The sequence below is a fragment of the Cebus imitator genome, unplaced genomic scaffold (genome assembly GCF_001604975.1).
Source record: "Cebus imitator isolate Cc_AM_T3 unplaced genomic scaffold, Cebus_imitator-1.0 Scaffold439, whole genome shotgun sequence".
Taxonomy (NCBI): Eukaryota; Metazoa; Chordata; class Mammalia; order Primates; family Cebidae; genus Cebus; species Cebus imitator.
Window position 1 is genome coordinate 1,464,626 of NW_016107754.1, and position 16,044 is coordinate 1,480,669.

At 40.6% G+C, this 16,044-nt stretch overlaps 1 protein-coding gene across 1 annotated transcript in view; it reads left to right on the plus strand.

The window, feature by feature from the left end:
• Positions 1–16,044, plus strand: part of MYH15 (myosin heavy chain 15) — a 181,044-nt gene that overhangs the window by 33,587 nt on the left and 131,413 nt on the right. Inside the window, exons 5-11 of the mRNA XM_037732018.1 lie at positions 2,208–2,351; positions 3,652–3,808; positions 4,449–4,476; positions 6,368–6,461; positions 8,545–8,637; positions 11,172–11,235; positions 11,668–11,763. Coding sequence (XP_037587946.1) covers positions 2,208–2,351; positions 3,652–3,808; positions 4,449–4,476; positions 6,368–6,461; positions 8,545–8,637; positions 11,172–11,235; positions 11,668–11,763 — 676 coding nt within the window. The remainder of the gene's footprint in view (positions 1–2,207; positions 2,352–3,651; positions 3,809–4,448; positions 4,477–6,367; positions 6,462–8,544; positions 8,638–11,171; positions 11,236–11,667; positions 11,764–16,044) is intronic.

The following is a 16,044-nucleotide window of genomic DNA, read 5'->3' on the forward strand; positions in this document are numbered from 1 at the left end:
ATAAATAAGAGCATATAATTGGTGGCCTTTTGTTCCTGGCCTCTTTCACTTAGCATAATGTTTTTGAGGTTCATTCACAATGTCATGTGAATAAATATTTAGTTCTTTTTTTATGGCTAAATTTATTCCATTTTGTGGATATACGAGGTTGTTCATCCATTCATCAGTTGATGGTCACTGGGTTGTTTGTATGTTCTGGCTATTATGAATGATGTTTCTATGAACATACATGTGCAAGTTTTTGTGGGGATACCTGTTTTCATTTCTGTTGGGTGTATATCTAGGAGTGCATTTGCTGGGTCATGTGGTAACTCTTTGTTTAGCATTTTGGGAAATTGCCAAACTTCTTTCCAAAGTGGCTACCATTTTACATTCCACCAGCAACATATAAGAATTACACTTCCTCCACATCCTCACTAATACATTTTATTTTCTTTTTGATTACAGCCATTCTAGTGAGCATGAAATGGTATTTTTATGCAATTTTTATTTGCATTTCCCCAGTGACTAATGATGTCAAGCACCTTTTCATGTACATACTGGCCATTTGTTTATCTCTTTCAGATAAATGTCTATTCAAGCGTTTTGCCCATTTTTTAATTGGGCTATTACCTCTTCATTATTCAGTTGTAAGAATTCTTTTTACCTTCTGAATGTAAATCCCTTATCACATGTATTATTTGTACATATTTTCTCTCAGTCTATGCATTGTCTTTTCATTTTGTTAATGATGACCAACTAAATTTTATTAGGCCTCCAGATGTGAGGCTTGCTCTTCTGAGCACATTCTCCAAAACCGCTGTCCCTTCAACAGCACTTAAGGTGATTTGTGATGATAATGTGGTTACAACCACAGGAAGAAGAGCATGAAAGCCATTAATGCACGTAGTAAAAAGAGCCTGAAGGTGGTTTAATTTGTCCTGCTTGTCCTTCCTTCACTTAATGAAGGTCCCATTCCCCCAGCCTCACTCTCACTCTGTCTCACTGGCTCCAGGATTCCTCTTCCTGATGTTAGAAGTGACTACACTTCCTATCACCTTTGGTCTTTGTAACATTAACAAAGGCAATAAATCCAGTGGGTATAAAGTACTACTTATTGATAAAAGTTGGTAATGAAAAATAATAGAAAAATAGAATCAGAGAAAGGGGGAGGTTTTTGAAGATGTATGAGATATGATTACATTCAGCATGGGTTTGAGGGGAGACGAGGAGTCCTTGAGATACAGAAGGTGAGGAAACTCAAAAGAAGAAGGATTACTGTTAGAACAATGTTAAGGAAGACAGATGGATAGAAATTGAATTGAGAACGTAAAGAGTGTGTGTGAGAGCCTTGGAAAGAAGCCACCACCAACTAGAATTAAATAGAGCAATCAGTTGACACAAATATTTATTAATTGTGGAAAAGGGCTATCAAAAGGGTGTTAGGAAACCTGTGAGAAGAATCCCAAGAAACTATTTGATAGTTTTCATCAAGATATTAATATTTATTATCTACCATATCCCAGGCATTGTGATAGGTGCTTGAATAACTATAGTTATTAAGACAACAACATCAAAAATGAACATGCATGTGCAAGCTTTTGAACTTCATAAAAGAAGAAGGCAACATCAAAAATCCTTCTTAAGGTACTTATAATCTAGCCAGAAAATAGTCTAACATAGTCGATTATTAAAACATACACAAGAGTATTAATGTAAAGATAGTACAAGTGGTAAGACTTAACAAAAGAGGACAAACTGATGAACTGGAGTAGCTGGGAACGTCTGATGGAGGAGACAGGTTTTGAACTACGTCTGGAGGGATAAGGTCTGCCTCCTTAATCTTCCATTCCAGATTTCTTCTTCTAAATCTCTAAGATATGTTGGGACATCAAGGGCTAGGGGTTAGGGGTTAGGTCATGTGTAATATGATCTATGTGCTCTCAGAGGGAATCAGGGCTAGCAAGAAGCCACAAACTTAAGGTATTGCAAGATAGAAAATCTTGATATAACAAAAATACTATGTTTGCTTCATCTTTAGGAAAGGAGAGGGCTTTTTCAGGGAGAACACCTGTTTCTTCCACAAAGGTTGGCTTAATTTCTTCTGGCCCCATCCCCTAATGAGGCATCTTTTTTTCTTTTTGAGTCTGAGTATTCTTTCTAATGCATGGGAAAATGATTAAGCGTAGGAGACAGGGGAATATATCATGTTTTACTTCTCTCTGCAGAATCTGAGCATACAAGAGGACAAAATCCAGCAGATGAATCCTCCGGAGTTTGAAATGATTGAAGACATGGCAATGCTGACTCACCTCAATGAGGCCTCCGTGCTGCATACCCTGAAGGGGCGCTATGGCCAGTGGATGATCTATGTGTGTCATAGCTTTCTTGCTCAACTGTAGTGCTGGCATTCATACTGGATGTCCCAATCTCTCCTGGGTGATCTCTTACATTGAGTTTAAGCGTGCTCACATGGGGATAGTCCTTAAGGAATTTCTACTGGGATGGGTCCTTATCTTGGCGTTTCCCCAATTTTATTTTGCCAACATTCATGTGCCTTCCCAAAGGCCATCCTTAGTTAAAAGCATGAGGCTGGAAGCCTGGCAGGCTAGCCACCAGCACCATCACTTACTAGTTAGTGATTAACGAGTGAGATGATTTGTTTCATCATCATTAAATTGATGATGGTTAGTTGCTCCAGTTCTTGGACTTACTCAAAAACTATGCAGCAGAAGCAGTGCTAAATAGATTAAGCTAAGATGTAGCATCCGGGACCCATTGCCCCTGAAGCTGTGGCATGCAATCAGCTTGCTCCTCAGCTCTCTAAGTTACCATGTAACTGTGTTAGTTTCCCTGGGATGCTGCAACAAAATTACTACAAACTGGGTGCCTTAAAACCACGGAAATTATTCTCTTACAGCGCTGGAGGCCAGCAGTCCAAAATCAAATCCAATCAGTAGGGCTGCACTCCTTCTGGAGACTCTTTGGGAAATCCTTCCTCATCTCTTCCAGCTTCTAGTGGCTCTGGTGTTCCTTTTGTTCACAACACTCTAGTCCCTGCCTCCACTGTCACATCACCTTCTCCTCTCTGGGTCTTCTTATAAGAACATGAGTTACTGGATGTAAGACCCACCTGAATGTCATCATCTTGAGATCCTTAAATTACGTTTGTAAAGATCCCATTTTTTCCAAATAAGATTACATTCACAGGCTCTGGAGATTAGGACATAAACATATCTATGTGGGGGCCACAATTCAACCCCTTCAGTGACTAAGTGACCCACATGAGCCATTCCTTCTCAGTGCCCTAAAAGTCAAGCCCCTGATCTTGCTGAGGCAGAGTCCCCTCCAGCCTCAAATGCCTGATGGCTGGTTACTGAAGTCTCTGCAGGCCTGCGGTTAGGGTCTTCTCTGTCTTCAGAAGTTCCATGAGTCGGATGTGTTAGTAATTAGCAGGCCTCCCAGGAGAGAGGTAATCCCAGGTCCTGATGTTACTCTAACCTGGTTCTGTCTCTTCTTGTTAGAAGTCCCTTCTCTACATGATTCCAAAAGCTCTCCTCTGAGTTCCTTTATAAGTAATATTTGAGCAAATGTTACTTGACAGTGGAAGAGCTGACAGACCTGGAAGTATTTCTAATCTAGTTTCTGAAATCTTTTCTGATCTTCCCTCAGACATATTCAGGTCTCTTCTGTGTGACCATAAACCCATACAAATGGCTTCCCGTGTATCAGAAAGAAGTTGTGGCCGCCTACAAAGGGAAGAGGCGATCAGAGGCTCCCCCTCACATCTTTGCTGTCGCCGATAACGCATTTCAGGACATGCTTCACAGTGAGTAGCTGCCCTACAAAATGAAAAGTAAAAATATCTGATCTACTTTTTCTCTATGTCCCTACGAGGCACTTAGACATTGTGAGCAGAGCATGGCCTTTACAGTTAGCTAATCACTTGAAGGCTCTGCTTCCCTCTGGATAAAATGTGGGCAAAATAGTACCTACCTCCTAGGGTTATTGCGCTGATTAGTTTGTACATCAAAGTGAGGCAATGCATTTAAAGTGCTCGGTCCAGTAGCTGGCCCAGTGTAAGCCCCCTATAGATGTTAGCCTTTATTATATAAAGCATCAGCTACAGTGTCTGGCACAAAGAAGTTATTCTATAGCTATTATTATACAATGATTCTTAAACGGCTTAAAATAGCAAGAATCTCAACCATTAGTTGATTATCATTTGTATGTAGAGCAAAGAAATAGGCCTTGAATGTATATGTTCTTATCACTGGCATACATGGGGGCAAGAGAAAATCCATTTTACTCTGTACCATTTGAATGGTATTTTATTACAATTATGAATGATTCAAATCCTTTCCCTTGTGTCTGATTTCAAACTGTAGCCAGGGAAACTTTGAATAAGATCATGTTAATACATAAGCCTCGAACATAAGAATATTTTGGCATTTTTCTTTCTTTTGTAGATCGAGAAAATCAGACTATACTCTTCACGTAAGTGTTTGCCTTGCTTTTCATTTCTGGCCTGAAATAAGTTCCAGTGGCAATAGACACCTCCATTTCACTGGGAATAAAACTTATATTCACCGTCTTTGAATTCATTGTCCCCTAGATGCAATACATTTGATAAGAAAAAGATACTCAGGAAATTGTCATAGTGCTTTAGTCAGTGATGACTCCAAATATGTTGTCAGCTAGTCTGCCTCCCTCATTTTCAGAGATCTTTTAGAAATAGTGCACAAGCTGGTCTTAATCATCTTCTTGATGATTAAGAGAGCTCAACTGTCCCAAATGGTTATCTTCAAAGGCCTCTGGACTAGCTAAGCAGAAGGGCTGAATATCCAATAGGTATGACCATGGAACAGAGAGCAAGCAGTTTTGGGCAGCCAGATTGGGGCAGGTCAAAGTACTAGAAGCAGTGGGAACTAACAGATGGTGAGGTTTAAGCCAGGCGCAGTGGCTCACACCTGTAATCCCAGCATTTTGGGAGTCCTAGGCAGGTGGATCATGAGGTCAAGAGATCGAGACCATCCTGGCCAACATGGTGAAACCCCGTTTCTACTAAAATACAAAATATTAGCCTGGTATGGTGGCGCATACCTGTAGCCTCAGCTACTTGAGAGGCTGAGGTAGGGGGAATCACTTTAACCCAGGAGGCAGAGGTTTCAGTGAGCTGAGATTGCACCACTGCACTCCAGCCTGGCGACAGAGTGAGACTCCGTCTCAAACAAACAAACAAAAGATGGTTAGGTTTACAGAAATAAGAAAAGGATAGAAGGAAAGATCACAGTGATATCTTATTATATGTCAATTTTGATGAAAAGAGCACTGGCAGGCCAGGAAAAGTGTCAGCATGGTGACTGAGATTCAAGGGGCTGTGAAGTGCTAAAGTCCTTAACCATCCCATGCAATGATGATACCACCTTGTATATTGGGCTCTCCATTGGCTTCAGTTATCTCAAGAGGGATCATCATGTCACAGAATTCTAGAGCTAAATGAACAATTGGAGTTCAGCCTTTCACAGAGAGGATAAACTATTTTCTGGGCTGGGCGCGGTGGCTCACGCCTGTAATCCCAGCACTTTGAGAGGCTGAGACGGGTGGATTGCCTGAGGTCAGGAGTTCAACACCAGCCTGGCCAACATGGTGAAACCCTGACTCTCCTAAAAATACAAAACTTAGCTGGGTATGGTGGTGGGTGCCTGTAATCCCAGCTACTTGGGAGGTTGAGGCAGGAGAATGTCTTGAGCTCAGGAGGCAGAGGTTGCAGTGAGCCAAGATTATGCCACTGCACTCCAGCCTGGGTGACTGAGAGAGACTCCATCTAAAAAAACAAAACAGAACTATTTTCTGGAGTTTTGTATAGATAAAGGCAGGCAGGCCTTGATCCTATGGTACTTACATTGAAGAGGCTATAAATTCACCACTGTGCTCTTCCCACATTACAAAGTTAGCTGATTGTCAAGAGTAAGGTAAAGCCCAAAGCCCAACTGCCTGGTGAAGTGATTGGTAGCCTTCTTCTGAGAAGAGGGTTGGACTTCGCTGTGTGGTAGCCTTTACACAGGAGAATCTCTTGAACAGCTGGTAGTGAGGAGACTTGTCTAGCTAGGAGAGGTGCTGTCCTGCTTTTTGTTATTGGGACCACAAGGAACAGGCTTCCTAATATTTACAAAAAGTTGTGATATTCCTAACTCCAGATTTTTGCTCATGCTATTTTTCTAGCCTGAAATGCCCTTGTCCTTCTCCCAACCAAGTAAATGTCAGTATATCCTCAAATTCCATCTGAAGCTCTACTTTTATGTAAAGCTTCCCTGCTTGCCATGGCAACTTTCATTGCATTGATAATCAGAACCAGTAAACTGTGTCACTGAATTTCAAATCACAGAGGAGAATCTGGTGCTGGAAAGACTGTGAACAGCAAACATATTATCCAGTATTTTGCCACCATAGCTGCTGTGAGTGAACCCAGGAAAAAGTCGGTAAGTGTTTATGTACCTTGGCAGAAAAGATAAGGTGACCCTATCCACTGGAGCATGGGGGCTCTGTCCTGACTACCTTTGGGAAGTAAGGAGGCAACAAGCACGGCAGGACAATTTGCAAATTATAGACAAGTATGTTTTTAAATCTTTCCTTTGCTCCTTGAGAGGATTGTCAAGTGCTTCAAACAACAACATGAAAACATGAATTACATAATTAATCTCACATCTACTTAAAAGGGCATTTTCTGGTCTGGTCTTTGTTTGTTGGACCTGTAAGTTATGTCCTCAGCATTCAAACCATCTTACCTGAAGGCTAGGATCATCAGTGGCTTGGATATTTCTGAATCCCTTTAGCTACTATGAGATATCAGATTCTCACACATAGGTACCAATAAAAGTTTGCTTCATTCATACCTAACTCCTGGATCAAATTCTAAATGCCTAATGGACATACCCTCAATGTTAATCACATACCATGTCCAGAAAAGCTTTGCCTTCCCTATTAAAAAAAAAAAAAATCCTTGTTGATTTTAGCTTAGCTTACTTTGTTTAGCTCCATTAACATGTTAATGAATGTCATAATAACTTGAGAATAACTAAGACCATAAACATTGCTATGCAAAATAAAATTAGATAATGCTGAATAGAACTCAAAATCAATGAGTTATTGCGCTGTTAGACCTCTCATTCTTATAGAAAAATGTCTGGCATGATTATTTTGCTTTTTCAGTTCGATACTGGATATTGTCAGCTGTTTTTGCAAAGTAAGAAATATATTAAAATAGCCATCTGGGCCAGGCACGGTGGCTCACGCCTATAATCCCAGCACTTTGGGAGGCCAAAGAGGGTGGATCATGAGGTCAGGAGTTCAACACCAGCCTGACCAACATGATGAAACCCTGTCTCTACTAAAAATACAAAAATTAGCTGGGCACGGTGGCATGTTTCTGTAATCTCAGCTACTTGGAAGGCTGAGGCAGGAGAATTGCTTGAACCGGGACCCAGGAGGTGGAGGTTGCAGTGGGCCGAGATTGCACCATTGCAGTCCAGCCTGGGCTACAGAGCAAGACTTCATCTCAAAAAAAAAAAAAAAAAAAAAAAAAGTCATCTGGCCCAATTTTTAAACTATAGATGTTTCTTTTCTAACTATCACATTCCTGAATTCGATTATTGATTTCTTTGGGTATCATTTAACTCTTTTATTCACTAGATATAACTTTGTTTTTACAAGCATTTTAGATTTTTTGTGGGTTTTTTTGGGTGTGCATTAAATGGTTTGGCCTAGCCATTGAGTTTCATGACAACATATAATGCAATACATAATACATAACACTTCTATGGAAATCTCTGCCCATACATATAATGTTCCCTAACTTATTTGAAGGACAATAAACCCATATTACTGAGAAGGGATATAATATTTATAAATCCATAAGTTATTGAACACTGTGTACTATAAAATTACCCCCATAAATTGGGTCTTTGAGGCTGACTGGAAAACAACAAAGCCATGTAGATATGGTAGATACATAGACGATCTGTTTTGGCCGATCAGCCTGAGCACCCGCGATTCAAATTCAAGATCATTACTATTAAAAGTCACTACATGGTGTGAACCTCCAGATTGCTTAAGAAAAGAAGCAAGCAAAAATATGGCTTAATAATACCAAGGGTCTGTTGTATTATCCTAGGATAAATTTCCAGGTGTGAAGATCAGATGGAAGATGAATAATTGGGGGAATATATGATATAACGTTTGTCTGGAAATAAGGTCTGGTACATTTTTCTTTTTTATTTGGTAACCATTTTCTTTTCCCACTCAGACCAATGCCAACCAAAAACGAAACACTGCAAATAAATGAGCTCCCACATATTCATAGGGGCATTGTGTATTGTGAAGCCTCTCTCATCCATCTGTTTTTCTGATTCCTCATTCCAAGATAATAGAACCAAATTTGGAAGCAGCTTTTGGCCGTTGGTTATCAAAGCAAGAATGGGGTTTGACCTGGGGATGGAGGGCTTGCCATATTACAGAGTTCTGCTAATAGCTTCATCAGCTGTACTTCTCTTGCATGTATCTCAGGGGCCGTTAGAAGATCAGATCATGCAAGCGAATCCTATCTTGGAAGCATTTGGAAATGCTAAAACCCTGAGAAATGACAACTCCTCTCGTTTTGTAAGTAACATGATTTAGCATAATATCAAAGTCTTTCATTTGTAAGCAATGGCAAAACTCATATCTAAGCACATAGGTATGAAAAACATTCTAGGACACCATGGAAGGTCTTTGATTAAAGTCTGTAATGTTATTTCTCAAAAATAATTACCATCTATGTCATTAAGACAATTAATTTTTTATAAATAAATATGCATCTGAAGAGTTCCTATTTGGTCAATTCCAAGAAAAAAGCATTTATCTTAATAGTTTCAAATTCCACTCCCATTAGAGAAGCTCACCAAAAAAATTATAATAATGCTTTATATTTTATTACATTTTATGTATTTCAAATACTTTCTCCTTCATAATTTCCTAAACTCCTTATAACAAGTCAATTTAGTAGGCACTTCCTAATTTGCTTACTATAATTACTGTTTGTACTTTTGCCTATGGCCTCCTTATTCCTGCATATTTTTCACTGGAAACTTTCTGAGGGGTACGGAGAAAGTATTTTTAAGTAGCTTTTGATAACTAGAAGTCCCATGACAGAGGAAGAATTTGGATTTCTAAACCTAGCTTAACAAATCCATATTATGCCAAGAATGAGTGGCAGGGAGCCACTGTATAATTTACAAGAAAATTTGCAGAAGGCTTCCTGTTTGAGTCTCTGGGCATAATTAAATAATAGCCTCATGCTGATTTGGCTAGTTTCCATCCAAAGCCTTAGAGCTGCTCTGTCCACATTTAGATGTGCTTACAGTGTCTGGCTGGTCATAGCAGGTGCTAATACTGGTTCATAAAACAACTGCTAGATTTGGGATTTGTTAGAATGTCAAAGGACTTTCTGCTGAAATCTGAAAGATAGAAAGCTGGGAAAAAAGCAAGGGAGGAAAAAGGAAGGAACAGAGGGATGGAAAAATAAAATTTTATAAAAGGTAAGAAGAAAGAAAGACAAGGAAAAATAAAAGGAAGAAGGAAAAACGTCAGGTAGAAAGAAAAGTAACCAGGTATGTTGGCTCAGCCCTGCAACCCTAGCACTTGGGGAGGCCGAAGTGAGTGGATCACTTGAGCCTAGAAGTCCAAGATCAGTCGGGATAACACAGTGAGACTCTGTCTTTACTAAAAAGAAAAATAGCCTGGAGTGGTGGCGTACACCTGTAGTCCTCGTTACTCGAGTGGCTGAGGCGGGGGATGGCTTGAACCTAGGTGTTTGAGGCTGAAGTGAGCTAGGATCATATGGCTACACTCCAGCCTGGGCAGCAGATGTGGAACTTGCCTTAAACAAAAGAAAAAGAAGAAAAGAAAGCAATTGAAAGAGAACAGAAAGGAGACAAAAGTTGGAAAGATAGAAGGAAAGAAGTAGAGGAGCAAAATAAACATAAAGATAGATAAGTGGAAAGAAAGAAGAGAGAAGGAAAAAGAGAAAGGAGTTCAAAAAAATCAAGAAATCTGGGTTAAAATTTTCAATTAATACTGAGTAGGTATGTATACAATACCTCTGTATATGTGTATGTGCACACATATATAGATACCTGCACATTTGTATGTGTGGGTGTATATTCAGGTGTGTTTGTGTGTGTGACTCCTACTGTCCTACATATTTTAACATACTAGTTCAATCCCTCTGTACAGAGCCACTCACCTCCCCTTGCCAGGCTGCTGTCCTGCCGTGATGCCTTTCTGGCATGGTCCCCCTCCACCAGGCTGCCTTCCTCCCTGTTCCAGCATCCTCATCCCACAGGCTCTAGCTGCCATCAGATGGTGCCACCTTCTCAACTGCATCTGACATTCTGACATGAGCACTGGCACCTCTGGATGGCATTTCTGCCCCTCTAGAGCCTGCCTTCCGGGTTTTCAGTGTTAAGGAAGAACGGGTGTTCATCTATTATTTATGCCAAGGTGTGTTTTGAAACATAAATTAGATCACATCACTCCTCTGCTTAAAACCTTACAATATCTCCCAAGCACACGTAAAATAAAACCTTACTCTTTCCTGTGTTCTATGTGGCTCACATGATAAGGAGTTTGTCTACCTCTTTGACTCCATTTTATGCCCCCTTTTCTCTGACTTTGTAAGTTCCAGGATACTGGCTTTTCTTGTGAGTTTTATGTCAGAGCTATTGCATTAGCTGCTTACCCATTAGACTGTAAGATTCATGTCTGTTTTTCTTGTGTGGTATCTCCAGTGCCTAGAAGATTTCCTGGATCTTAGTAGATGCTCAATGAATGTTTGTTGAATGAATAAATAAATATGCTGAGGAAATATTTTTCTCATCTTTAGATCAGAACAGTGAGACCCAAAGACATTTCACAATTCACAGTGCCCATAAAACACACAGGTAGCAATCAGCAGATCTGGGGGGGCTAGAAGCCAGAACCACCACTGGTCCTGACACTTATTCTGGCTTCCTTCAGAGATTAGCTGGTGCTATCTCATCTCAAACCCACATTGCATTTTTCTTTATTTTTTCTTTTGGGGAAGTAGTCGTTTTGACAGTTACATACAATGAAGCCATTGCCAGTGTTTGGACTGTATTCTGTGTTCACACTAGGGCAAATTCATCAGGATGCACTTTGGTGCCAGAGGCATGCTGTCATCTGTGGACATTGATATCTGTAAGTAGTCATTGCACTGTCTGATTACTTTTTTCTTTTCTTCCCTCCCTCCCTCCCTCCCGCCCTTTCTCCTCTCTTTCTTTCAAGGGTCTCACTGTTGTTAAGGCTGGAGTGCAGTGGCATGATCATGGCTCACTGCAGCCTCAAACTCCTGGGCTCAAGCAATCCTCTACCTCAGCCTCTCAAGTAGCTGGGGCTACAGGCATGTGCCACCATACCCAGCTAATGTTTTAAATTTTTCTTTGTAGAAATGGGGTCTCACTATGTTGTACATGCTGGTTTCAAATCCCGGGCCTCAAGTGATCCTCCTGCCTTGGCCTCCCAAAATGCTGGGATTACAGTTGTGAGCCACTGCACTCAGCTTGATTACTTTTCTTCTGTGTTTTGCAAGAACACCTAAGTATGAATCTTTATTCATTTCTCATCATCCAGATTTGCTTGAAAAGTCCAGGGTGATTTTCCAGCAGCCTGGAGAGAGGAACTATCACATATTCTATCAAATTCTATCTGGACAAAAAGAGCTCTGTGGTAAGTATAAGATTCTGGAGCTTAGGGTTATTCCAAAACCAGAGAAAGAAATCATATTTGGGGAATGAAGATGTGTTGTTCAGTAAGTTTCTTAGCCTCTTTAGACCTCAGAATATCCATCCTTAAAACTCAGGGAATTGAACCAATTATAGAACTAGTGTTCTGTAATTTTACATGAACAGACAGTAAATGGTAACACTCATTTTTACATCTGGTAGCAAAAGGAAGAAGAGTGTTTGAAAGTGGGCATGATGCCCAGCAAAGGTGAGTGAGTCTGTGTATATGCATGTGTGTAAAAGCATTACTTGAAGGCGTCCATTAGAGCTACAGGGGTGGTACAGACAAGAGGCCAGGGGAGGGAGCTGGCATCATAGTGTGTGGTGGTCAATGCGAGTTTTCTCTCTTTTTTCTTTTTAAATAGAGATGGAGTTTCACTCTGTTGGCCAGGCTGGTCTCGAACTCCTGGCCTCAAGAAATCCTCCCACCTTGTAATCCCAAAGTGCTGGGATTACAGGTGTGAACCACCGTGTCTGGACTGGGGAGTTTTATGAATAAGGGGAATTTAGGGTGGGATATGAAGAATGGGAAGGGGATTCAGTCAGACAAAGTGAAGAGTGGAGCCTACTGGTAGGAGGAAGAGTGTACACAACGTCAGGAAAGGGAAAGCAGGAGCAGGGAACAGAGAGCAGCTCGACTGGCGGAAATGGTTTGCATAGAGGAATATGGAGACTGTATTCTGATGGTATCTGGACTCGGGGTTGGCAGAGGTAGTGTGTCAGTGTGTTGTGGGGGTGAGGCAATAGAAGGTCATGATTTACTGAGGGCAGGGTTTGGGATGATGAAGCTGGTGTGATGGGCAGGATGGTGTGGAGCAGAGGTTTGGATGGAAGGGATTGCAAATGTCCCAGGATGAGATGACAAGTCAGCGATCTAAGATAGTGTCTGGGAATGGAAGGGTCGGGGGAAGGGATAGATGCATGGAAGAATAGACAGGTCTTGGTAGTGACTGAATATAGGAATGAGGAAGAGTGATGAGTCGAAAGTATCCACAAGTTTTGGAATTTGATTAAGAGGATGGTAGTGCCATAAACAGAAAATGAAAAAAGTAGTCGTAGGATGAGGGCTACATTTCATATATTTATTCAACAAATATTTATTATGGAGCTGCTATGTGTACACCAGTCATTGCTTTTTAATCATGGGCAGTACAGTGGTGAACAAGATAGACCTCTGCCCTTGTGAGCTTACAGTCTAGTATGGAAGACAGGCAACAAACAAATAAAGAATATATGATCTAGGCTGGACATGGTGGCTCATGCCTGTAATCCCAGGCATGGACTGAGGCAGGTAGATTGCTTGAGGTCATGAGTTTGAGACCAGCTTGGCCAACATGGTAAAACCCAGTCTCTACTGAAACTATAAAACTTAGCCAGGCATGGCAGCAGGTGCTTGTAATCCTGGCTACTCAGGAGGCTGAGGCAGGAGAATCACTTGAACCTGGGAGGCGGAGGTTGCAGTGAGCCGAGAATGTACCACTGTACTCTAGCCTGGGCAACAGAATGAGACTCTGTCTCAAAAAAGAAAGAAAATGTGACGTAATTTCTTTGTAGGTTATACAAAAGGTCTATAAAGAAAAATAAAGTACAGTGAGGGGATAGAAAGAAATGGAGTTTGGTAGGGTTGTGGATACTTCTACTTTAGATGAAATTGTCAGGGAATTTCTCCTAAAAGACAGTATTTTTGCAGACACCTCAATGAGTAAGGGAGGAAGTAGGCAAAGATTTCCAGGAATAAAATTCCAGGAGGAGGGAACAATGAGTGCAAATGTCCTGAGGCAGGAATGCATTTGATTTATTCTTGGAATAGCAAAATGGCCACTGTGGGTGGTAGAGTAGTGAGCACAATGAAGGGTAGAGTAGGCAGGGACCAGATCATGCAGCACATTGCAGACCATGGTAGAGAGTTTAAAGTGGCATAGGAAGCCACTGGAAATGGAGAATGACACACTGATTAGATGTCCAAGGTATTGCATTTGAGGAAAGTCTTTGAAGATAACAATGCTACCACAGAAATGGACCTAGGATAAGATTACAGATCCAGGCTAGCAAACTGATGGGAACAATTCTTCCAGTCCATTATGCTTAGATTAAGTATGATATAAATTTAGCAGTGTTTTGACTACTTGGTCTTTAATGTACCCTTACCAAATGGGGAAAGCTCTGCAAACTAGACAATTATTTTTGCCATACATGTAATCGGTGTTACGTAAGCAGTGTGTATTCTTCCCACCTTCTCTCCACCTCAACCTGGAACGGGAATTTTTTTGATCTTCCATTGATTAGCCCTATCAAATCCAACACTCTTGGCATGTGTTTCTGCCTGGTATAGGGCAATTGACACATAAGATCTAATGTGGGTACCAGCAGAGACTGCAAGATAATTTTCAGAGCCTGTCTGTTTACTAATAGAAGCATCTGATGCCTTTGGTCTGCTCTAGAAAATTCATGTTTATCCTGAATGCATTTATCTTCAATCTTTGGGGGTTGCTGAGATTGATTACTGTGCAAAGCCTGACATCTGGTGGTCCAAATTGGGTATTGTCAGTCTACCTGTTTTAGCACCCATTGGTCTTTTGAGGGACATTTTAAAAGATGATCTGGAACTCTTACCATCCATGTTTGCCAAAGAAGAGCTTCAGAGTATCTTGAGGCTTAATACAAGAGGGCATATCTTAGCAATACGAGGATGATGTCCAAATATCCTGAAATATGAGGATTTGTCTGTATGATAAAAGAATTGGGTATGGAAATCACAGCAGAGAGGTTGGCCACACTCTGAAGGAACCAAGGAACAAGGTGACTTGTTGCCTCAGAGCCAGCCCCTATTTGACCTCTACGTGGCCATGAGCACCGCATTACCCCTTTGCTCTCGATTACATCTGACCCTTGTTCCAGGCATAACTAAGACTCACTTCTTCAGTTCTTTTGGACAGGGCTCTTTCAAAATCCTTAGTTGTCACTGCCATCTATATAGCCTGGGCCTACATATATCTTCCCTTTTCTCCTCTTTTTTTTTTTTTTTTAAATAAGACGGGGTTTCACCATGTTGGTCAGGTTGGTCTTGAATTCCCGACCTCAGGTGATCCGCCCGCCTTGGCCTCCAAAGTGCTTGGATTACAGGCGTGAGCCACCACGCCAGGCCTCTCCTCTTTTTTTTTTTTTTTTTAACTTTTTCTTTTTATTTATATTATACCTATTCTTGCTATTCAACTAATGTATAAATTCCAGGAGTGATGGTAAGTGACACAGAGGTCCTTCTGTCTTGGAATCCTTGACATTTGTCCTCATACCCTGAGTGTTCACTTCATAAAGTGTGCAACAATCATGCATCATCAAGAGAGAATCTACTGAATGAATGGGAAAAATATTTGCAAACTGTACATCCGATAAGGGGTTAATATCTAAAATATATAAAGAATTCAACTCAATTATAGCAAGAAAAAAACCAGATTAAAAAATGGATAAAGGACCTGACTGACATCTCTCAAAAGAAGACATGCAAATGGCTCACAGGACTCAACATCAATAATCATCAGGGAAACGCAAAACAAAAACCACAATGAGATATCGTCTTACATCTGCTAGAATGGCTACTATCAGAAGTCAAGAGATAACAAATGTTGGCAAGGGTGTGAGGAAAAGGGAGCCCTTGTTCACCATTGAGCCAACTGTAAATTATTAAAGCCATTATGAAAAATGGTATGAAGGTTCCTCAGAAATTACAAATAGAGCTACCGTATGATTCAGTCATCTCACTACGGGGAATACAGCCAAAAAAATGAACTCAGTATCCTGAAGAGATATCTGTACTTCCATGTTCACTGCAGCATTATTCACATTTGCCAATATAGGGAAACAACCTATGTGTCCATGAAGGATGAATGGATAAAGTAAATGTGGTATATATACACAATAGAACACTATGATGCCTTAAAAGAAAAAAAAAAAAAAAAAAAAGGAAATCTTGGCTGGGTATGGTAGCTCATGACCATAATCCCACCATTTAGGGAGGACCAGGAGGGAGGATTACTTTGAGCCCAGGAGTTCAAGATCAGCCTGGGCAACATGGCAAGACCCCATTTCTTTCTTTCTTTCCTCTTTCTTTTCTTTTCTTTTTCTCTCTCTCTTTCTTTCTTTCTTTCTTTCTTTCTTTCTTTCTTTCTTTCTTTCTTTCTTTCTTTCTTTCTTTCTTTCTTTCTTTCTTTTTCTTTCTTTCTTTCTT